This window comes from Micromys minutus (assembly GCF_963924665.1).
Source record: "Micromys minutus genome assembly, chromosome: 4".
In the NCBI taxonomy this organism is placed as follows: Eukaryota; Metazoa; Chordata; class Mammalia; order Rodentia; family Muridae; genus Micromys; species Micromys minutus.
In genome coordinates this window covers 68713813-68737039 of record NC_137973.1, presented here as the reverse complement: position 1 = coordinate 68737039, position 23227 = coordinate 68713813, and the positions used below count along the sequence as shown (strand labels likewise).

At 39.4% G+C, this 23227-nt stretch overlaps 1 protein-coding gene across 2 annotated transcripts in view; it reads right to left on the bottom strand.

Annotated features, from left to right (window-relative positions):
- Window positions 1-5793: 5793 nt before the first annotated feature.
- The window catches only part of EMCN (endomucin), an 89962-nt gene continuing 72528 nt past the window's right edge, over window positions 5794-23227 (bottom strand). Inside the window, exons 6-12 of one of the 2 annotated variants that reach the window (XM_080915526.1) lie at window positions 19994-20083; window positions 19709-19762; window positions 18472-18567; window positions 14889-14913; window positions 13079-13140; window positions 9310-9383; window positions 5794-6308 (exon numbers count right to left, since the gene is read on the bottom strand). In XM_080915526.1, the coding sequence (XP_080771652.1) occupies window positions 9349-9383; window positions 13079-13140; window positions 14889-14913; window positions 18472-18567; window positions 19709-19762; window positions 19994-20083 (362 nt within the window). In that variant the 3' untranslated portion in view covers window positions 5794-6308; window positions 9310-9348. The remainder of the gene's footprint in view (window positions 6309-9309; window positions 9384-13078; window positions 13141-14888; window positions 14914-18471; window positions 18568-19708; window positions 19763-19993; window positions 20084-23227) is intronic. The other variant, XM_080915527.1, reaches the window with a different exon arrangement.

The following is a 23227-nucleotide window of genomic DNA, read 5'->3' as shown; positions in this document are numbered from 1 at the left end:
TCTTTATGCTTTTCCTCCTGTTCTAGTTTAAGGATCTCTATCCTCATCTTGAGGTAGGATTTTGGGTCTGAGTCTTCATTTTCTGGAGTGTTTGGTATTCCGCTGTTTGTTGTGATGGGAGAGCTGGGTTCTAGTGTTGCCAGGTTGTCTTGGTTTTCCTGGGGTATGTTCTTTAACTTTCCTCTTGCCATCTTGTTGTCAGTGATTGGTTCTCGCCGTTCCCTTGTACCTGGCCTGTGTTCCTGGATCTCCGCTGTTCCTGGTGGCAGATGGTCCAAGCGCCTGTTGTGCACCTCAAAAGCTGCCAACTGGGAACAGAGGGTCCAATGCCGCCGGCGGGTTTCTGGATCCCTGGATCAAGCCGGGCAAGGGCACATTTTCCGCATGTTCTGCGGAGATCTCTCTGCCCCCTGGCTAGTCAGATACCGTTCTCACCTGGTTCTCGCCAGTCCTGTGTGTCTGGGTCTCTGCTCTTCCTTGAAAGTTTAGATTTTTAAACATTTATTTAAGAGTGATTTCTCATAAATGAGCTTTTTAATGGTAATTTTTGTTATCTAGATTTTAAGAAATACTTTATCATGAATGAATACTGAATTTTTTCAGATGCCCCTTTATGTCTAGTGAAATAAAGCATAACATTTTCTTTTTTGTTAATTGCCTGAATTATAATGATTGATTTTCAAAAAGTAGACACTAGGATTTCTGGGATTAATCTCACCGCCAGAAGTTTTTAAAATGTGCTGGATTTGATTTACTAGTATTTAGTTAATAGATTTGCCATTCCCAATCATGAGGATCATTTATTCAATCCTGTTTACTTTTTCCCTTTTCAAACATCCTTGCCTAGGTGGCTGTTTCTAAGTCAACAATGTCCTCATCAAATCAGTTGTGAAATGCTCATTTTTTTATTTGATTGTGAATCTACCTTATTTTCTAATTTTAATAATAAATTATAATTCATTTATTTCATTGGTAGAATATACATGTCTATCTATCATCTTTGTATCTAATTTTAGCATGATAATATCTGAAATTTATGTTCAGTTTTTATGTTGTATCTTGTTGTCTTGATGAAGAGCATCAGAGTTCATGAAGTCTGCTAAATGTTCAGTGGATCGCCTTAAGTCTTACAAGCCATGCTTATAAACTATATTAGGGTGTGTCCAGAATCATCCTCACTCAACAGTATTCCAACACCTTTACTAAAGAGCAAATATCTGGCGTCACTAATCAAGGTGACCCAGAAGTGTCTTCAGGCACCATTTGTCACATCTCGATGGTTTCTGGGCTGCATCTGGGACTATGAGCGCACAGTCCACAGCGCACACTTCCTCAGTTCTTCTCCCAGTTTCTCAGTTGTTCTCTGTGTTGAGAGTTGTCATGCCAACAATAAAAGATACAGTTTCCTGCATGTAGCTTTCTGCAGGCTTTTCTCTGTGTCAGTTCTTATCTGATTCTGCGTCCCACCAATCCCAGCCTCTTCAGCTTCCTTCCTCTCACAGATTTCTTCTCAACTCCAAAGGAGGCACACACTGCAGTTAAAGATTCTTCTGTGCGCTACAGGTTCAGACTGAACTACCGTGAGTGCCCCTTAGAGGTTTGTCCTTCACTCACATGTAGTGTGTGATCTGAGATGATCGTTTAGGCTTTTAAGTGTTAGTGGTGGAATGCTCTCTGTTCTTTTCATTTTTAAAAACTGGGACTGGGAGCGTCCTGGTTTCCCTGCTTTGTGTGACTCCAAGAACCGTGGCCTGGAATTACTGAGTAGAAAAGCGAAGAACAGCATGGTGGCCGTGGGCTGGGGTGCATGATCCTCAGTGCAGTTAATGTTAACGTAGCCCCTGCATCTTCAGAAGAAGATGCTTCTAATTTTACGTCAGCTGTGGTGTTTCTAGCACAGGCCAAGGTTGGCTCACAGCACTGGACATAGTGATAACTGTCAATACTTTTCATTATTGCTTTGGTAGAATTTTCCTCCAGTTAAAAACAAATAAGTCCTGACTTGAAATGTCTATGGTCTCCTCCTCATTTCTAAATGTTAAAGGTGTCCTTGGCAACTTTCATATCATTATTGGTAACATCCATTTTGGTAGATTTTTTTTTTTTTGTTTCAAGTCCAGGAATGTACTATTGAATAGTTTCCCATGCCCCATTACATACTTTTTCTCTTAGAAATGTATGCCAGAAGATAATTAGTATGTTCGAGCCCACAAGACCCCAAAGTGTGCTCTTTAAATGTGATGAGAACTGTTTTTTTTTTTTTTTTTTTTCAGGGAAAAAGCCTTTTTTACTTCCCTTTCCCTAGTCTCCTCTTCTTCACTTCCTTTCTTTTTTTATTCCTCCTCTTCCTCCCTCTTCTCATATTCTTCCCTTTCCACTGGATTTTACTGTGTAGCCTAGGCTATTCCAAGACTCGGAAAGTAGCCCTTGCTAGCCTAGAATCTTCAGTGATCCTGCCTCCATGCCCTAAGTGCTATGATCACAAACGAGCCACCACATCCTGTTCCTGAGGTTGCTTTAAGGAGCAATTATGTGGATAGTCCATCCAAGATTCTTCATTCATCATACATGTCAAAGGTTTAATTCATCCTGTGGGTGAATAGCTTCTATATTAGTCCTTATACACTTTGTATTGTGAATATTCCACAATCACGTATGTGTTAAAGGCTTGGATCCACAATGAGCTACTTTGGAAGATGGTGGGCCCTTTAAGAGGTAGGGCCCCAGGTGCATATGCAGCAGAGGATAGCATTTTTCTGGCATCAATGGGAGGAGAGGCCTTTGGCCCAGCAAAGGCTTATTTTCCCAGTGTAGGGGAACACTAAGGTGCTGAGGTGGGAGAGGGTGGTTGGGAGAAGAAGCACCTTCATGGAGGCAATCAGAGAGGCGGTGATAAGATTGGGAGAAGAGGATGAAATTTGAAATGTAAATACAGAGAATAGTCAATTAAAAAAAGATTATTATAAAAAAGATAGGGCCAAATGGGAGGTACTGGAGCCATTGGAATTGTGTCCTAGAAGGTGATTGTGTATTTTCTCCTTTATTCCCTGACCATGAGAACTGTGATATCACTCCTTCATGCTTTCTACATAAAATCATGACATGTTATATTGCCACAGGCAAATGGTACCAAATGGTCATAGGTTGGAGCCTCCTGAACTGTCAACTTTTTTCTTTAGAGATTGACTCATCTTAGGTATTTGTTTTAGTGATGTGAATATAACACAATCACTGACTAAGGCTACTGTAAGCCCTTGAAACAACACAGATTATAGGTTTATGTTAAGGCAATACAGGATTAGACAGTGGAGACATAGGCAAAGAAAGAAGCTGGAGGAGCAGAAGAGGCAGAGATTGATGGAGAAAGAGAGACCAGAGGCAACATGAAAGCTGCTGTGCATTTCTCTCTGTACATCTCTAGCTTGATGAGGTTGTTATTATTTCTAAGAGTTTCTATGGGTCTATTTATCTCATATAGATGGACAGTTTATATCTTTGCTCATTGGTTGTAAGTTTATTGTGTAGAGGGTTTGTGGATTGAGAATTTAACATACAAACCTGTTTGATGAGTTACCAGGCAGTAGAGTCATGTTTGTACCGGGCAGTGGAGGAAAGGAACATGTCAGGATGGAAGCAGCAGGGGCAGTAGAGTGAACTGCACCTGAGCTCATAGAGGCAAATCCCTGTAGATGGTCTCGCAGGAATCGATAGCCAGAGTTCCAGACTAAAGGAGAGACAGTTGAGAGAGGGCGGTATGATGACCACATGGTGTGTGCTGGCCTCCTCACTAGAGCGGCACCCATAGAGTGAGACCCCATGGGGGCCGATAAAAATAGCCACTTTTTAATATTTACTGAAACAACAGATAATTGGATTTGCAATCTCCTATGGTATTCCAGGGGGGAAAATATCTTCGGATGCTCAGGTCTCTTACTAAAAATGATGACAATACATATTTTTCATGCGCTTTAAATTTTTTTCTCAGATTACAATGTTAAAGTAACTTAATGTAATATAAACACACAAACCGATGCCATACTGTGTATTTACGGAACAAAGACAACACAAATGATGCTGTATGTGTCCAGTGTAGGCACAAGTCTTTTCCTGTTCTTTTTCATCTGAGACTGGTAAAGAATGGGAGCTGGTGAAACAGAAACATGTATAACCAATCAAAATAAAACTTACTATGTGTGTATATATGCATATACCTTCAGTAATTCATCATGACTGGGACATCAGCATCCCAAGTTCTGCTTGGTCTTACTGACATGCATAGTCATGCTTGTTATTAATCTACCTACCTACTTACCTATTTATTTTTCTATCTATCTATCTATCTATCTATCTATCTATCTATCTATCTATCTATCTACCTACCTACCTATCTATCTATCTATCTATCTATCTATCTATCTATCTAATCTGTCATCAAACTGTATATGTTTATTCTGGGCATCAAACTCAGGGTTTCATGCATACTAGGCTATAGAACTGTATTTATCCAGAGCTCCTCACTTATAAAATTTCAGTGACAAGTAAAAAAGAGACAGAAAAGTCAGAAGAGCATTAACACATCCATCACTGAAGATTAGATGTTGTCAGAAGCTGATCCCCACGGACTTAAGCATAGATGATAGGAAGATAAAAGATATGTTAGCCATATCTAATGTAATATTTCAGCTCAACAAGGGGGCATTTAGAAGTTATGCCTTGCTAGCAGCAACAGTATATCAGCCAGTGGCAGCAACTTGTTTTCAAGTAACAACATTAAGTAACTCTAGCTCATGCTGGTTTTTGAATTGTTTCTTTGCAATACAAAAATCTATTTTAAAAGGCTTTTGCTAAGGTGGTTATTGGAACAACCTAAAATAATGACAAATAACCCCTGCTGGGTGTGTTGCAACCAGCTCCTAACACTTTTAGAGCCTTTTCACCTAAGAAATTGTCTCAAGGTCAAATCGTTTGTGGTGTAGATTCTTCTTTTCTTTTTTTTGCCTCCTATTTTGATATCTTTCTCACAGAAAAATAGAGACAATTCTATGAGAATTGTATATGTGCTTGCTTTATACCTTTGATAAGATGCAACTCAAATATTAGGAAAAATGATTATATGGCCCTAAAGTGGAAAGGTTTCATTACATCTTAGTAAAAGAAAATCAGCATGACCCTATAACATATCTTTCCATCTTTACCTTCCTTCAGATCAGTAACACAAGCTTTCATTGAGTTCAGCTGACGAAATCTCAGATGTTAAACAAAGCTACCCTGTGGAGCTTGTCAATTCCCGAAATTTCCCCAGAATTCCAGCCACCTTGACATTTTGATCTCATGTGTCAAGAAAGTGGTAAAGGTTGATCAAGGTTTCAACAGCAGAGTCTGTTCTTGATGGGGGCAGTGCTATATTTTTATAAACGTTTTTAGGAAGGTGGCTCATTGCAAAATAATATTTCAATTAAGCACTGTTGAGATGTTGATTTTCCAGAGACTGGAGTTTTAGTAATGATTGCTTGTTCCACATCTGATATTTCTAAAAATGAGAAAATAAAACTAATCAAAACAATGGTATTAGTGAAATGGATCAATCAAAGGAATCTAATGTGAATTACAAGTGAGGAAACCAATGAAATGGCTCTTTCCCTCCTCTACTACTGGCTTATACCTTAATCCTTTGGTCCTTTGGTGATTTTGACAGATGATATCATAGTCTCAGTTCTAATTAGTTCTCATAGTCCAACTCATATCTAGATAAAATTATGGGACTACAATGGAAGTGCTACACCAGTCATGAGGTAATGTTTAGTATGCTGAGTACAGCCATTATTTATTAAAAGTAATACTCGAAAACACGAATAGCACACCTGTCTCTACAAAGAAACATGGTATGATTTCTACTAAACATTTATTAACACACTTGCAGATTCCCTGCATTACCACAGTGGGAAACAATAAATACTGACACCAGCTAACATAAGAACACAAAGAAAACAGGCAAGTCTCCACGGATCGAGGCTATAAGACCCGGAAAGTCTAATCTCAGCTACAGCATGTCTTCCAGTAGGCCACTTGCCTAGGCTGGGAGATCACAGTTCCTCCTAGAAAAGTCCTTAAAATCTAGGGTCATTCGATTTTCTGCATCTCACACAGAAGATATTCAGAGTTCTTTATGATTCTGTCAGGTGACGGCATGTCATTCCTTTGCTGGAACAGGCAACTCGTGTAGACTGGTAAGAAGACTGGAAATTGTATTGGTTCCTCAGGACTTTTTCTTCTTTCCACCCTTGAAGGTTAGAAGCTGAAGCTGAAGCCTGCAAATGCCAAAAGCAACAAAAGCTCAGATCTAATGAAGTGAAGAACGCAGAGGTAGTGTGGAGTATTAGACCTTGGCAAGACATAGGATTGTCATACACCGTAGTTACATAAATGGCATGCACACTTCAAAGTGAGATTCTGAGTGGAGAAAGTTATCTTCCCCAAACTGGCCCTCACTCCACAACCCCAATCTTTACTGCTACTCCGTGATTCACACAAGCACACAGGCTGGAAGTGTGTCAGGTCTTAGCAGCACTGTTTCTACCTCGTTCCAACCCACATCCAACCAACTGACACACCTTGATTTTTTTTAAAGCACTCCTAGGTGCTGAACTCTGAGCACACAACCTAGTACATCCCCCAGTATGACACCAAATCTGCAGTATAAGGGGGCTGTTTTCTGGAGCCCTACAGACCTTCCCATTGCTATAAAGGCAGCAGATGGTAGGATGGATTTGAATTGATGAGATTGTATTATTCTGTAATTGTTTTATTTCTTATGTAAAATTTTATTCTCCCAGTTAAAGTCAAGGGTCAAAAGTATTTTGGAATTTCTGTCTGCCCTGACAATTCACACAAGTATAATTACCTGCAAAAAAAGTAGACAATCGATAGCTCAGGCAGAAAGCATTAAAAATACCTAGAATGTTCATTTGAGGTGAAAAGTTTGAATGTAAGTGGTTGTCGGCACACTGCAGTTGCACACAGATTAGAAAGTTCTTGTCTCCTTCCCTAATTCTGCTGAACTCAATCCAATTCATTATGAGTCTCTGCACTGATATTTGATTTCTAGTTGACAGCCTGGAAATCACTCACTGGTTATTAAATTCTAAGTACAGTGACAGAAATATGTATGTTGAAGAAAAAGTAACACAGATAGATGGTGCACTTGGCAGATGCCAAGCTCGCTTCTTCCCACCACCTTCTGATCTTTACTTTTCAGAAGATTGTTATGCAATTCCAAACTTATTCAGAAATGCAACAGGAGTTCTCCTAGCTTTGTGAACCAGAAGACAAGAAATCCTATCCCCTGGAATGAATATACTATTTGTGTATATAATATGTATAATATATTATGTATGGTGTGGCTACATATGTTTAGGCATGTTTGCACATATACAGGCATATATGGAGGCCAGAAATTGATAGTGTCTGTCTCAGTCATTCTTATATTGAGGGAGGGCTTCTCATTTGAACTCAATGTGTCTAGGAGGGTTAGCAAGCTTTCATGCTTCTGGGACAACCTGCTTTCCCTTCTGAGAGCTAGGATTATAAGGGGGATGTCATACTCATCACACATTTACATGGGTTCTTGCAATCCACAATGTGTAGAGAAAATTTAATCCAGCAACATGGCCACTCTGATCACATCCAAAGACTTTCTAGGTCTATGTGATTTAACACAACTGCAGAGAAGTCCTTACTACACAACTTTTTCTTCTCTTCCTTTTTTACCCCACTCATCTGAATAGAAGGAGTTTGTTTTTATCTAGACTGGACAATTGACTTCTACATTTTGAATTCTTTGTAAGTAAGAAAATATCTCTTTACTAAATCCTGGGTTAAGCTGGTTGGCTTTCATGGAAACTTTCTTTACATGATTTCTCATGTATTAGTCACATATTACAACACTCAGTTTCACCAACTGGACTCCCCAAAGTGACCATTAAAAAGGGGAAGGATAAAGATCTAGATTCCTTTTTCTGCAATACACACCTAGTAACAGGCTAGAGACAGGTGAGATTATGATGCTGATGATGCCCAAATCTAGATGAGCATCTCTTTGCTGTCTGTTGTTCCTGATGAAGAAAGCTTGGACATCCCCAAGTACTCAACAGTCAAATGACTGATGGTTAGACAACCAGATTAATATCTAGGCAGTAGATTCAAGCAGTGTATTGAGCAGGGGCACACCTTCCCCTGAACAAGTTACTCATGTGATGACGAGGTTGGTCAGGGCAGTCCTGGACATGTAAGCACTTATTGGTTCATTTGCTTTTTATTGTTTATTATGAAGCTTACATTTTTCTGTACATTCTATAAAATAACAAATACTGTGACACCCTTTAGTCAATGTTTTTTTTTTTTTTAATAAGAACCAAATCAAGATCAGAGAGTCTCCTAATCTGCTTCTAGGAAAGCCTAAGGCAGTTTCACATGAAGCAATTCCAGAGCCTCTTTGACAAGAAATAAGAAAGGTACCTGCATTGCACTGGCTCCTGGTCCAGACAAGGAGTGTGTTGATCAAAAGATAGGACGTAAGTGCTTCTGAGGTGTTCCATTTTTTCTTTAAAGTAACAATTATGGCAGCATGAAATTTATCATTTTCATCTGGTCTCCTAGAGTTACTAGAAGGGCTATGTTCCTCATCTGTTCATGTAGCTGAACAAGTTTTTGTGATTAGTTGGGAATTAAGAAACCTTAACTGAGATTGCATTTTTGATATTTCTGTGAACCACATATCTGCAGTTCCTATTTCCAGAAGTAAGGGCCTCCTGATTCTATCCCTACAGCATAAAGATGGTTGGATCTTCTGTGGAGCATAATCATCAGCTGTGTGCCAGCCTATGGCACAGAGACACACCTTTAGCCTCATGCAGTTTCTGTATGGTGTCCCTTCTTAAATAAACTGCAGGTCTGTCAGCACTGTCCCTGTGTCCTTTAAATTGTCATTACACGTAGAACCTTGCCTAACCCCGGTGTAAGAGGACAGTACTCACAAGGAAGCATCATCCAGAGGAATGGGGAATAAACGGTGCCATTCCTTAATCCAGTGGGAAAGGCCACTGGAAGAATGCTCAACAATTGAGAGAGCAGTTGTTTTTCTGGCAGCTCCTTTTAAAGTTTGTTTTCAGACAAATTGTAAAAGATGTTCTCGTTGACACCAATCATTAAGTTTCATTCACAGTTTAAAGGACTATGAAATAATCTGAGGTATAGCAGGCTAAGGAAACAGATATTAATGAGAATCTCTGTGAATGGAATTAGGAAACTTACATATTTATTGCCCAGGTGTAGGGAGGATTCATCACGATGTCAGTTCTTGGTTTTCCCCTGTGCAGAGTGTTCGCCTAAGAACAGAGGAAATGTTTGATCTATGTATGAATATGAAACTAATGTTTCCTGGGCTTTCTTTTTTTTTTTAAATCAAGAAAAGGTCTTTTATTTTTCCTATAGGAGTGTCATTAAAGCCACAGTTTGCTTCTTGGTCTTGCCTGGAAATTATTTAGTGAGATTTATGAGATTTCTTTGGCTGTCATTTCTTTTCAAGCTAAAAGAGCCTTGCTTACTAACTCCCTGGGGGTAAGAGTGTGGGTGGTGGACACAACATCAGAGTAGCCAGGTGGTTTATTGACTCTCCTGTCACATGGTGCCTTTCCCTAGGCAAACCATACTCTATATTTAAAGTGCCATTTCATCAAGGAGGTATTCTTGGGTCCTTCTGTTTAAATTATTCAGTGGGAACTTCGTGGAATAGTTTATAAGCCAACATGACTGCTTTAGTGACATTCTGGTCAACACATAGGTGATATCCATCAAAATTTCAGCCGTACAGTGCTGTCAAGTATGAAGGAAAAAGGGGTGAACCCGGGCAGAGCAAAAATGAGAGTCTCAGAGCAGTTTTTACATGGTACTAAATTCTTCACCAGAGTGTTTCTTCTGACCTGTATCTTTCAGGGGGTGTCAAATATTAGTGTCCATCACTATCTATTGGAGCAATATGAGAACATGTCATTATTTTCTGCAAGCTTTTATCTGCCAGTGGTTAACACAGCTGTCTTCTGGTGACAATGAATATGTCACCAGCTACTTTCACAGGTGTGCCAGTAATAGTGTCCAAGAACTACAGGGCAAGTTCAGGCCTCTTCCCAATTGTTCTCCTAAGTTCCTATGCTGCAAACGTTGCTGAGCACAGCGTGACAGCCATTGCAGCCCCAACCGCACTACAACCTTCTCCTTGCACCTGTTTAGTTTGCATTTTTATTTAACCCCTTTACCTGATAGATATTACACAGAGGACATTACACAAGAGTTCCTTACAATGCTTAATATATGACCTCATGTTCTGTCCAACAACATCATGATTTGGATAACAGTTATTATAGTAATGACATCTGTATGTAATGATTTGAATAAAAAAAGTCCACCAGGATCATATATTTGAGCACTTGGCATCCACTTGGTAGCTCTGTTTCAGAAGATTATGGAGATGAAGCCTTGCTGGGGGTGGGCTTTGAGGGTTTATAGCCTTGCCATAGTTTCTGTTCTTTATCTTTGTTCTCGGTCTGTGCATGAAAATGTAGTCTGTTTCCCGCTCCTGCTGCCATGCCATGTCTTCTCCACCATAAGGACTCTCTCCCTTTGGAACCATAAGCTAAAATAAACCCTTTCTTCTTTAAGTTGACTTTGGTCACCTTGTATAATCACAGCAACAGAAAATAGCTAACACACCGTGATAAAAACAAAAAGCATATTCGTGTACTAAGGGCCGAAGGAGCAGCTGGCAGGCGATAAGACAGCAAAGGCCAAGAGTGCTTGCATCAAGCTGTGCTTCATATGTAGTTTAAAATTTATTTTATATTATCTTTTTTTCCTATTTTATAGTATACCAGGCAGTCAAATACTTCAAATTTCTTACACCTTCTTTGTATGCTAAAAGGGAAGCAAAATGCATGCTTTCTGAGCTGTCCTCTGAGAGTCCCATTTAGCCAATCATGTTGGACATATATTCTGCACTTATAAACAGTGGTATTTAACTTGGCTAGATTTCCTACAAAAGCTAGTCACAGTCTTCTGAAAGCACAGGTTTCTTCCAGAATCACATATTATTTTCCTTACATGAAGAAAAGCCCCACCTTTAAGTAGGTATAAACTCCATTTTCAGCAGCAGACTGCTCAAAAAAATTACATAGAGAAAGGAACCAAAGCATGTGGGTGATGGGCATGGAGACATGGCCAGAGTAAGACGGTTCAGAAAAGAACCTGTTAGCACTAGGAAAGAATAACAAAAAATTGGGTTGCAAACCTCATCAATTCAAGAACAATACCAATCAACCAGAGCTAAACCACTATCCAAAGAGTACATAAGGACAGACCCATGGCTCCAGCTGCACATGTAACAGAGGGTGGCCTTGTTGACATCAGTGGGAGGAGAGGCCCTTGGTTCTGGAAAGGCCCTATGCCCCAGTGTAGGGAAATGCCAGGGTAGGGAGGCAGGAGTGGTGGTTGAGAGAGCACACCTTCATAAAAACAGGGAGAGGAAGGCTGGGATAGGGGGTTTCAAGAGGAAAAACCAGGAAAAGGAATAACGTTTGAAATGTAAATAAAATATATCCAATAAAGAAGACACAATAAAGTTTTTTAAAATGGAAAAAATAATAAAAAAACTTATTCAGGATCCCTAAAGCATCTAGAAACCAAAATAATTCAGCATGCACTGCAATTTTCCTTGAAAGTATGAGGCTGTGGAGGTTTTTTGTTTTTCTTTGTTTTTGTTTTCTTGGAAGCATTTGTTTATTGGTTTCTATCCTAACATAATTAATTTTAAAATTAAAGTCCCCAAAATTCTATAGTGATACAATGACCATGTCCCCAAACATTTATGGCTGCTGTAACTCTCACTTTATTGTCCTCTCAGTGAAGCATGTTAAGTAACGCTGTATGCCAATAATGTAAGCTGTAGCAATCTTTAATACAGTTTGCAAGTAGCCTGAGGTCTCCTTTATCAGATGACTTTAAAAAATATATTTTGAGATGATCATATGGGTGATGGTAGAAAATTTGAGCTAAACTTCTGAAATTATATTCAGTTCAGCCATTTCAAGTTCTATTCTAGTTGTATTTTAGGAAAGATTTCAACATTGCTTCTGAGAAAAGTGCAAAATAATTTTAAAAATGAAATTTCTTTTAAGTGGTGAGAATGATTTTATAAAGAAGATACATTTGAATTAGTTTGAAAGGTAATGAGAAGACATTTGATAGGGAACACTGAAAAAGCCACCAAGTGCTGATAACAATAGACTTTAATCAAAATTCAGGCGATTTGGAGGTCATTATACTCAGCTTAATTCTACACTATTAAAATCTATTTGGAATCATCAATTTCTATCCAATTCAGGCATTTTCCCATGGAAAACAGCTGGATTACCTTTGAGGTAATTTTGAAAGCAGTGTGGTTCCCTAATCCAGCTGGAAAGCAATGAAAGTATCACAATTGCCAAGATAATATGCTTTATACTTGCGTCCTGACAACTCGAGTAGGAAGAAAATGGAAACTTATAAGGAGACAGGGCCATCTGTCTACCATGGTCATCATTCCTTACTGACGCAGGTACCATCTGAATGTGAGAGAGCCAAATCTGCCTCTCAGTTTGCAAAATAGAACTCAAGAGGGTCTCTTTTTAGGGTTGTGATGTTTCTGGTGGTGGTGTCCTGTTGAGAAGCCCATGATTCTAGTGAGAGCTATCATTTTCCTAGACATGGGTGAGAGAGAGCCCCTGTGGTCGTTATTTTAGGCTGCTCCTGGCATATACCCCTATGAGTTTCTGTACCACCCCCTTTCCTCCAGCTCCAGTACTGCAGGTCCAAGACTCCATTTTATGAAAATGACCGTCCTCTTCATAACAGGAATTTGAATTTCTTGAGAGCTACAGCTGAACTATTTCTCGAGAGGGTCTGCTTTGCACTGGGTTCCACGTGACCAAAACTCAGCGCCGTTGCTGGATTTCTGTCTAACCATTCATCTTCTAACCACATGGGAACTTACCAGACTCGTGAGAGATTGTCTTCACAGTGAGCAGCTTCACACTCTCTTTATCAGACTGAGGCCTGTTAGATACAGAAACACATAGGTTGGTACCGCGTCATGTGCTGTGTGTCTTTTTTTTCCCCATAATTTTTATTAGATATTCTGTATTTACATTTGAGATGTTATCTCTTCCCCCATCCCACCCCGCTCCCATTCCTCCTCCTCCTCCATTTGCCTTCACAAGGTGCACTCCTTCCTAATCACCCTCTCCACCCCATTGCCTTGGCATTCCCCTACATTTGGAAAACATGCCCTCCTTGGAACAAAGGCCTCTTCTCACATTGATGCCAGACACTGCTATCTTCAGCTATCTACACAACTGGATCAATAGGTCTCTCAAAGTGCTCATAGAGGTTGGTGTTTTACTCCATGGGAATTCTGGAGGGTTTGGTTGGTTGATGATGTTGTTCTTCCCATGAGGTTGCAATTTCTTTCATCTCCTTAGGTTCTTTCTTTAGCATCCTCCTTGGGGTCCTCAAGTTCAATTTGCTGGTTAGCTGCAAGCATGCTCAGCTGTATCTGTATGACTCTAGCATAGTCCCTGAGGGGGCATCTCTGTCTGGTTCCTGCCAGTAAGTACTTCTTGGGATCAGCTATAGTGCTTGGATTTGGTGGCTGTATGTGGGGTGGGTCCCAATGAGAGTGCTGTGTGTCTTCACAAGGAAGCAGAGGTGGTCCAACATTAAGAGAAGTTCTTTTTCTAAGCTTCTACAGCAAATGCTGTTTCCCTTTACTATGAACACACATGTACTGTGTGACCTGTTCCTTTTTGAAGGAAGATGACAGGTTGCAACACTGTCACAGGGCAACCCTCAGTTAAACATCACCTGGCTTATGGAAATGAACTCACTAGGTTTAAATTTGCATATGTCTCCAATGGTGAGTAATGTGGTAAAAGACACAAAAACATTTGAGAACTTTCTTGTCAGATAGTGAATTCCAGGGACATTCATTTTCATTAGATCTCGAAATTTTAGGGTCTGAGCCAACTAATGTAAAGAAACTTGCTTCCCGGATTCTAGTTCCAAACACAACTCCTTCCCCCAGACATCTTGAGAGCTTTCATTTGTTAAGTGAGATGTGTAGGTAATCAAGAGATATTATTTCTGTAATGGTTACAATCTAATGGAACTAAACCAAAACAACACCCCCCCCACCACTACTGTAAATGCTAGGTACACATTCAGGCCAACAAAGAAAGCCTTTGTTTTTGGCTCTCATGTCTTTCCACCAGTAACCCAGTGTATCCTGGCTTGTCAACACCTTGCTTTCAAAGCTGCCTTGTTTGATACTAGCCTCCACTGGCTTGGACACTCAGAGGAGTGCTCCTGCTCAGTCAAAGCTACTCAGAGGCAGTCTGAGTAACACACACTGCCTTCCTTAGCTGTTGTGAACATGTTGAACGTTTCACCAGGAAAACTATCTTAACTTGCAAAGCATGGTTTATTTATTTTATGTATTTATTATTTATTTATTTTGCTTAGTTATATTTATCTTCTGCCCCTCACGTAATCTTTACTTTATCATTTTTCCTTCCTTCTTGTTTTCTGTCTCATACTTTATCCATGCCTAAAAGTATTTTTCTCTTTTCGTTGTCTTTAAGTAGCTCTGAAAAATAGCCAAATCCCATGTATGGTAGCTTCTTTCTATTTTTATTTTTTAGAAAAAAAATAAATATGTAAAATGTGAATATAAGTTTGGAAATTTTCTCTATGTAAATGGCAGGATTGGAGGTTGGGATTGGGGGAGATCATCCATCTCAACTTACTGATCATTTCCGTTCTCTGGGGTGCCTAGAAAAGAAAATGGTTGTTATTAAGGCTGAGCTCTTGGATGCTTCCTCTTTCCGGTTTACTTGGTACCCAGAGACCTTCCCTCAGGCATAGTCAACACTTACTCTGGCATGGGCAGTTATGTAAACAACAAAGAAGTTAGTTCTGGTTTCATTTTTACCGTAGAGTATCACACAGCTTTGAGACTGTCCCTTCTAGGATGGTCTATCACACAGACACTAGAAAGTTTCACATATGTGATACCTCTGAGAAACTTCTCAAAGCACTGAATTGCCTTTTCAACCAGAGAGAAGACTTCTCTGTTTTCCTTTACACACTACTCTCTCGCTTGGGAGACAAATCCCTGTATTTGTGGTGAGTGAGAATGGAGATTTTTCTTTGTGTTAAATTGTACCCCAATGATTCATCCTCTCAATAGTGGCTTTCCAACTGTCACTGAGGTAGCTAAATTTTTGCAGGCTCTGCCAGGCACCTTCCCAAGTGTCTCGTAGAAATTCCTTGGGATTGCTTTGAGAATGGTTCATACTGTAGGACCATGGCCTTGAGGACGCAGATGTGAGGCTGTTTGACTCTTTCTCTTTGCTCCTGATTCCATTCCATTCCATATGGCTCCTGTATTAGTTTTTGTCATATTTAACCTAGCTCATTGTTGGCTTTCTTGAGTATTTCTCTTCTGCTTTTGAGTGTTACTGTTTTTTTTTTTTTTTTTTTTTTTTTTAAAGATCTTGGCTAACATTAACACTTAGGTTGCTTCTATTTCTGTTCCCCAAAACAAGACATCCAACTAGAAGTCTAATAACCTAAGATTACCCTATCATACCCCATGCTGCCCACTAATGATGCCCTACCAAGTTTTCCCCATCAGCAGGGTCCAGCAGTAATTTTTATTGCCATAAGTGTCAGATGTGATATTACCTGTGCTGTCCGTAGCCTCCCTCAGAGTGAGCGGATAAATCCTAATGTCAATTTTACCATTTTTCCTTAGAGCATGGTAACAGTGGGTTAATTAGCAGATAGATGCCTTCCAACAAACTTTCTGCGTAGATGCCGTACTTGTGTTAAAGCTCAATCTGCGATCAACATTATTCAGATAAGCTTAATTTCCAATTTCTGATTCATTTTGTTTTTTCAGAGAGCAGAGCAGGCTTGCTAATTTTCTGAATGTAATGAAGTCTCCTCCACATACTCGAAGGGTGATTAACTGCAGGTGTTTAATGGAGCTAATTTAATGATAACAATGCTTGAAATTCTGTGTGGAAACAAGGCTAACAGAAACCAAACAGATTTGGGTGATTATATAATTTCCACACTTGGTTTTCGAACGCCATACATCTCCAGAATAACTATAGAGTGATAAGGTTTTATTCCTTTAGAGTCAGCTTTTAATAGAAAATACCACCTTTAACTCATGCATTTCCCAAGTTTTCCAGTTTAAACAACAAGTCTTTTGCAATACACAGTATATTTTCATAAGTGGATTTAACATATTAGTTTTTATCCATTTTGTAGACCCAACCCCCACAGGGTTCAACTGTGATGGCTGTATTTCCATAGAAATAAGATTGGCAGGTTAAAAACAAGAGGGAAAAGGCTGGTTTATGCAAATACTATTTTCTTTTTGGAGACTGGATAAGAATCTTTCAGACATTCTGGGGTTTATTCACTCTTTTCTATAGGGAAACCCACTTTACTTGTTCATTTATCTTTTCTTATTTCCCACCCAGAGCTTGAATGAATGCCACCCTGCCGCTCTGCCAACTTCTTCTGCTGCCATGTTCCTATCTGTGAGATGTACAGTCAGGGGCTGGTCTAAACCGCATTCATTAGTGTCCCGGGGTAAGAAAGTGAGAGCACAGCTTACAAGCTGTGTGAAAATAAATGCCCTTTACCTTCTTAATAGCTTAAGAGGCTTAGGTAGAATTTTGTTAGTGGAATAGTTAGAATGAAAATTAAGGGAAGATGTATTTCACTGGCCATTTTAAAATAAAATAAAGCCCTACTGATGCATATTCAGCATAGTGCAAGGTGAATTGCATGTGGTTCATAACAGGACAATTATTGATGGGCGTAGAGGCAAAGCAGGCACAGAGCAGGGGAAAAATTCTACTGCACCATGAAACTGTCTTCCAGTTGGGTAAACTAAAAAATAAATAAATAAAAGCATGATACGTTCTGCTTAATGAAGTGCTACGTCAGATTAATGTAGGTTACATTGAAAGGTACAACACAGTACTGTAGGTTAAATCCCACAGGGTAAGTTGCAAGTGTGTTCTAAAAGCCAAGGGGTGGGTAGGGTTGCTGTTCCAGGAAAATAAAAAGTATGGATAAAAGTCTGAAAACTTGAACCTCATATCAAGTCCAGGGCAGTGGTCTGGAAATGGGCAGATGAGTTGGAGCAATATGGCAGAGCTAAGCAAGCAGAGAGAGGTGTGGCCAGTGCATCAAGTCAAAAGACAGCATCACCCTTGGACTAGGGAAACAACTAAATAAAGAAGGAAAGAACATGAATAAAATAAAGAATTTTGTTTAGAATAATTCACTAGCATTGGCTCCTTATCTTAAACAAATACACTGTCGTAAGCTAAACTGATTTTGAGGACAGATGATTGCTGTTGTTACTGTTGTAGATGATGATGATAGTGATGGTGATGGTGATGGTGATGGTGATGGTGATGGTGATGGTGGTGATGGTGATGGTGATGGTGGTGATGGTGATGATGATGGTGGTGATGGTGATGGTGATGGTGATGGTGATGGTGATGGTGATGGTGATGATGATGGTGATGGTGATGGTGGTGATGGTGGTGATGGTGATGGTGATGGTGGTGATGGTGATGGTGGTGATGGTGATGGTGATGGTGGTGATGGTGATGGTGGTGGTGGTGGTGATGGTGATGGTGATGATGGTGGTGGTGATGGTGGTGGTGGTGATGGTGATGGAGATGATGGTGGTGGTGGTGATGGTGGTGATGGTGGTGGTGATGGTGGTGGTGGTGATGGTGGTGGTGATGGTGATGATGGTGATGGTGATGATAATGGTGATGGTGATGGTGATGAAATATAGATAGAAATATGAGGTAATTTCTTATCTTTATAACTTATCTACTTTAAAATATTAATTTAATCTACTCTAAAATAAAAAGTTTAATTTAAAAAAGGATAAACTCCATAATACTGCTATGGAAGGTACCCATGTATCTCAAGAGAATGATTCTTGAGATTATGGTCTTTTAAACTAAATTTCCACATACCTTTGCTTACTCTGATGGGACATACCATTGCACACACAGCACATACCTCTGACTGTCTTCACAATTGAAGCTGTTTCATCAATACAAATTGCTTGTCTATATTTGCTCTACCCAAAGATCCTAATCATTGTTCCTTCCAACAGCACAGAGAGAATTTCTCCACCTGTTCCCACTGTTCTTTGTGATTGGGCCGCATGATATCTGTCTTCACTAGAATTCTTTTCTGACAGTTGAAGTTCAAGGTAAGCAAGCCCGTATTCTCCCTTTGGGAAAACAAAATGAAATGAAAGAAAAGGCAAATACTTACCCGGGTCTCTCTTCCAACATATTCGATACAAGCCCACCAGAGAAAAGACCAAGAGCGTTATGACAGTCAGTGCAATGACCACGGGCAAAATAATACCTGAAAAGTATTGGGGACATCATCAGCTCAAGGGGTGCTGATTCCATACAAACAGACCACACCGGGTAGAACACTCGCACTGTCTTCTTTAAACCACATTTTATCAAACCACTAGTATATCTCAGGCAATAATTAATATGATTTATGGGTTTGCTCTGCTTGTCATTTCTGACATATCCACTTGATGTCACCCTTGTAGCCTTTCTTAAACAAACTACCAAACTGCAGAGAGATGGCTTTCTATCTTCCTGAAGGCTGGGGAGTAAGGAGAAAGGAGACTAGAGGAAACAGTTTTCTTTATTATACATATATATATATATATATATATATATATATATATATATATATATATATAATATATTATTACAATAAAGTTACTTGAAATAAAAATGTAGCTTACTGGGTGGTTCTAATTCTAAGGCTAAGACTTGTAAGTATCTTTTTAACATGTTTCTTTAAAAATAAAAAAATGTGCAAAAGACCATAAATAGATGGATAAATAGCATTTTAGAAAGTCTAACAACATACCTCAAAATAGGTATGACATTATTAATTCTTTAAAATGAAATGGCATTAATCAATGGGTCAGTTCTTTCTGTGACGTATTATTTAATGAACTAAGGGAACTATAATTATTGAGTGTTCTTTACACAGACGTAGCACATCTTATATATGTTTATGTTAAAATAAAATTAACTGCAACAAATATAATACAATTCTATCAGGGTAAAAAGGCATTGTTTTATAACTTGGTTGCTTTAAGAATATTTAATTAACAAATGAAGATGAACATGTTAAAGGTATATGGCATGATGATATGGATAAAAGTTATTAGTATGGAGATTTTTGTCTTAGTTAAATACACTTCCATTAAGCTATTATTTGTCTTTGTTTGTTATTGCTTACCTTAGGACGAAAGTGGAAAAGAAAACCAAAAAGGAAAAAAGAAAGAAAATGGCCATGGTATGGTAGTTCAGATCAGGTTTATGAAGAATTCTTAAAGCAGGCTGTAGTTTGGGTTATAATAGAGTCACATGCTGAGAGAAGTTGAGAACAGATTACCCACAACCGCATTCCTTCTCTCTTTTCATTTACACACTCTGCGCCTCTGTCTCCATGAACAGAGACACATGTTACTCACTGGAGTAGGAGGGCGTGGTTGATGGAGTGGCTGTAGTCTTCCCATCCTCAGGATCTGTTATTTTGAGACAGAACATAACTAAGTAACATTGATAAATATGTTAATCCACATAACCCTCTCTCTACTCCCCTTTAAGAAAATATTCATGATTTATAGTTTTGATGTTACAAATGCAAAATTTTCCCTCACACTGCAAGAGTGTGTTTTAAAAATGAAGATGGGTAGTATTTATTTCATAAAGAACCATAAAGTAGAAGTTTTCATCTAGATACACAAACATCATACCTTGGAACAGTGAGATGGTTTTTGCAGTTGTTAGCAGAGCAGAGGGTGTCTTGGTGATTTTTGGCAAGGCATCTGGCAGTTGAGTGGTAACTGGAGGAAAATCACAAACCCAGGCTCAGTTTGGGCATTGAGTCTTCATATTGGATATCTTTGTAGATTTAAACAATGTGCATTTTTAAAGATCTGGGAAAGCACTTTATTTCTAAGAGAACACATAAAATGGTAGTGCTGAACTTGACTTCACCTATTTCTCCTGGAAAGATGACGAACTTTGGCATCACATGAACTGATATCAGTATTGCATCATCCAGAGAACTGGCCAAGAAAATTGGAGCAAGTCTCCTATTCTAGTCTACAGTTCATAGAACCAACTACACGATGTTCTTGTGAGATGTAAATCTAAGATAAAAACTAACCACATTTCAGATATTTTTAACCTTGGTAAATGGTATTTGTCCATCACACACGCTTAACATAGATAAAAATGTACAAAGCTTCTGATTTTTATGGTATTTCCCAATGGCTGAAGATAGAAGATCATGAGGTAGCCTTTGACAAGAAATCCAGGAGAAACGGCAGAGACTCCTTGATTTCCCTCCATAAGACTCTACAGCTGTATGAACATCTTCCATTGAATAATGACTGCTAGATCGTGCCATTGACCAGTCTTTTTTTTTTTTTTTTTTCCTTTAAGGAAATGTCTTTACCTTGTTTAGTCAGAGGGTTAATCATATTATTATTAATAATAAAAATTATCAAAAGCCTAAAATATAAGACAACTTAGATTAATGTATGTGGCATAATGTCCTGCATCTCACTATCATACTCTTTTGTGTCATAGCTGCTGGCTCATCCTTCCACAACGGTCTCAGAGTGCAAAAGGCCGACCTCTCACCATCCCTTCCACCAGCTCCTGCCTCAGTGCACTGAGCAAGGATTCTCTCCATTGCCACATCCGTTTTGCTTAAGACCCCGTAGAGGTGTCGAGGCCATGCATAATGGCACCAGAGAGATGGATATTTCTTGGGATGCTGTGGCTCCTTTCTCCCTGCCACCCACAGCATAGCACACGCTGCATGCTCTGTGGGGGCAGAATCATGCTGGGAGTCGACATTCCGCTTGCCAGGCAAGCGGTCTGTGGGAGGGAGCTGGATACATGCCCATGGGAACAAAGAGAAATGTCAGGCTAGTGCACAAAGCGGGGGGCGGGGGGATAAAGAAAAAAAGAGAAATATTAAGCAAAAGAACAGTATCTAGCCGAAAGCTCTCTGTACTGTGAGTTTTGTTTTCCTGTATCAAGGGCTGCATGGGGGTGAATAGTCCTTTCGGTGTTTGGAACCGGACACCATGGCTTCCTAAATAACCAATGGTGGTTGGGTTTAGAACAGCTAGTGTTCAAGAGTCCATAACCTTCCTCATTTCCTCCTTATTTTCAGGTCCAGGACTGATCTAGGACTATTTCTGATTCAAACTATGCTACCCCAAGCTTTCCGTGGAAAAACAAGTTTGACTGTCCAGGGTCAGTGGCTACCACTGTGACTCACACGATCGTCATGGTGACCCTTAAGGGAATGGTCAGTGTAGCTGAAGCAGAAGCCTCCATGTTTCTATTTTTGTTTTTCCTGTAACTGGAATTCTTAAGAACTCTTTTCTGAATCCAACACACACACACACACACACACACACAGAGAGAGAGAGAGAGAGAGAGAGAGAGAGAGAGAGAGAGAGAGAGAGACAGACAGACAGAGAGACAGAGACAGACAGACAGAGACAGAGACAGAGAGACAGAGACAGAGAGACAGAAACAGAGAGACAGAGACAGACAGACAGAGACAGAGACAGAGAGACAGAGACAGAGAGACAGAAACAGAGAGACAGAGACAGAGAGACAGAGACAGAGAGACAGAGACAGAGAAAGTCATACACACACACACTGACTTCTGTGACTAGAACAGACAGATTCATAGTGTGATCTGATGATCCCGATCTTCAGTTATTGTGTTAAAAATGTGCTATCCTGAATTTCTACCAAATTACCTCTGTCAGAGAAGGTACACGTGTAGAATAATGCAGTAGAGAAGAACATGATTCTGAAAGCCGAGGGTCAGACCCAAGCTCTAACTACAAAACTTACTTCCTGTGGAGACTTGGCAAGTGATGTAACCCCCCTTTTGTCTGACTTTCTTACATGTAAGTGGGGTTAAAATAGTTTTACATTATATTGTTGCTATAAAGATTAAATAAGAGTAAATTTAAATCGACTAGGAGAATAAGTAATCCTAGCATAGTTATTTTAAAATATATAACATTATGTAATATATGCTATATGACTTTTCACCTAAAGACTGTTTGTCTAATTTTGTAAAAAATTTGGAGTCTAGCCATGTGATATTGACTTTTTAGACTTTTCTCTTTCAGGGGCATTTTTCTCCAGTCAGGAGTGGGAGAAACTGAAACTCATGTCCTTCTTAGATCATACACGTTTGTACTGGGTCCTGATTTTTTTTGATTCTGTTCATTATTGAGGCATTGTGTCACAACTTAAATGCAATTTATTAACTTCAGGTCAAAGTTCAGATCAAACTATGTGAAACAAGTTCTCTTAGAGCAAAACTTACTGCATTGAAATGTATTCGTGTTTTCCCCATGCCTGCAGAGAGGGACTACTTTCTGGTTTTGTAGACAAGGTATTACTGTATATTTCTGGCTATCCGGGACTCATTCTGTAGATAAGACCATTGATCTCCTTATCTTATAGTGGCAGAATTTTGACATTTTCACTCAGTGAGGATCCACTCATGCTAGGAAAACAGCTATTCTAAACTATCTAGAGGCAGTAGCGTATGGCTTTATAATATCAAAACGAGTAATTAAGAAATTGATCCCAGAGTGCTGGAATCAAAGGCATGCAGAACTATGTACACATTTTTCCTGTCAACTTCCTAAGTTGTTGGGAACTTTACTAACGGAAGACTTTAATGATGTCTTAAGAAATCTGAGTTTGACTTGAGAATGGTCTTCACAGGACTGAAGTTATAGAAATACTGGTGTTTTTGATTACTCAAGCTGGATGGAACAACAATGACACCACTTCCTGAGAGCCTTCCAAGAATCTTGTGAGCTGGATGACCCTTTAAAACCTTCCTAAGTATGAATGCCAATCCAAGAGGCTTTTTCCCAGCTCACCTTTGCTGCTCTCTCTCCACTTAGCTTTCTGTCTGATGACTTCTCCAG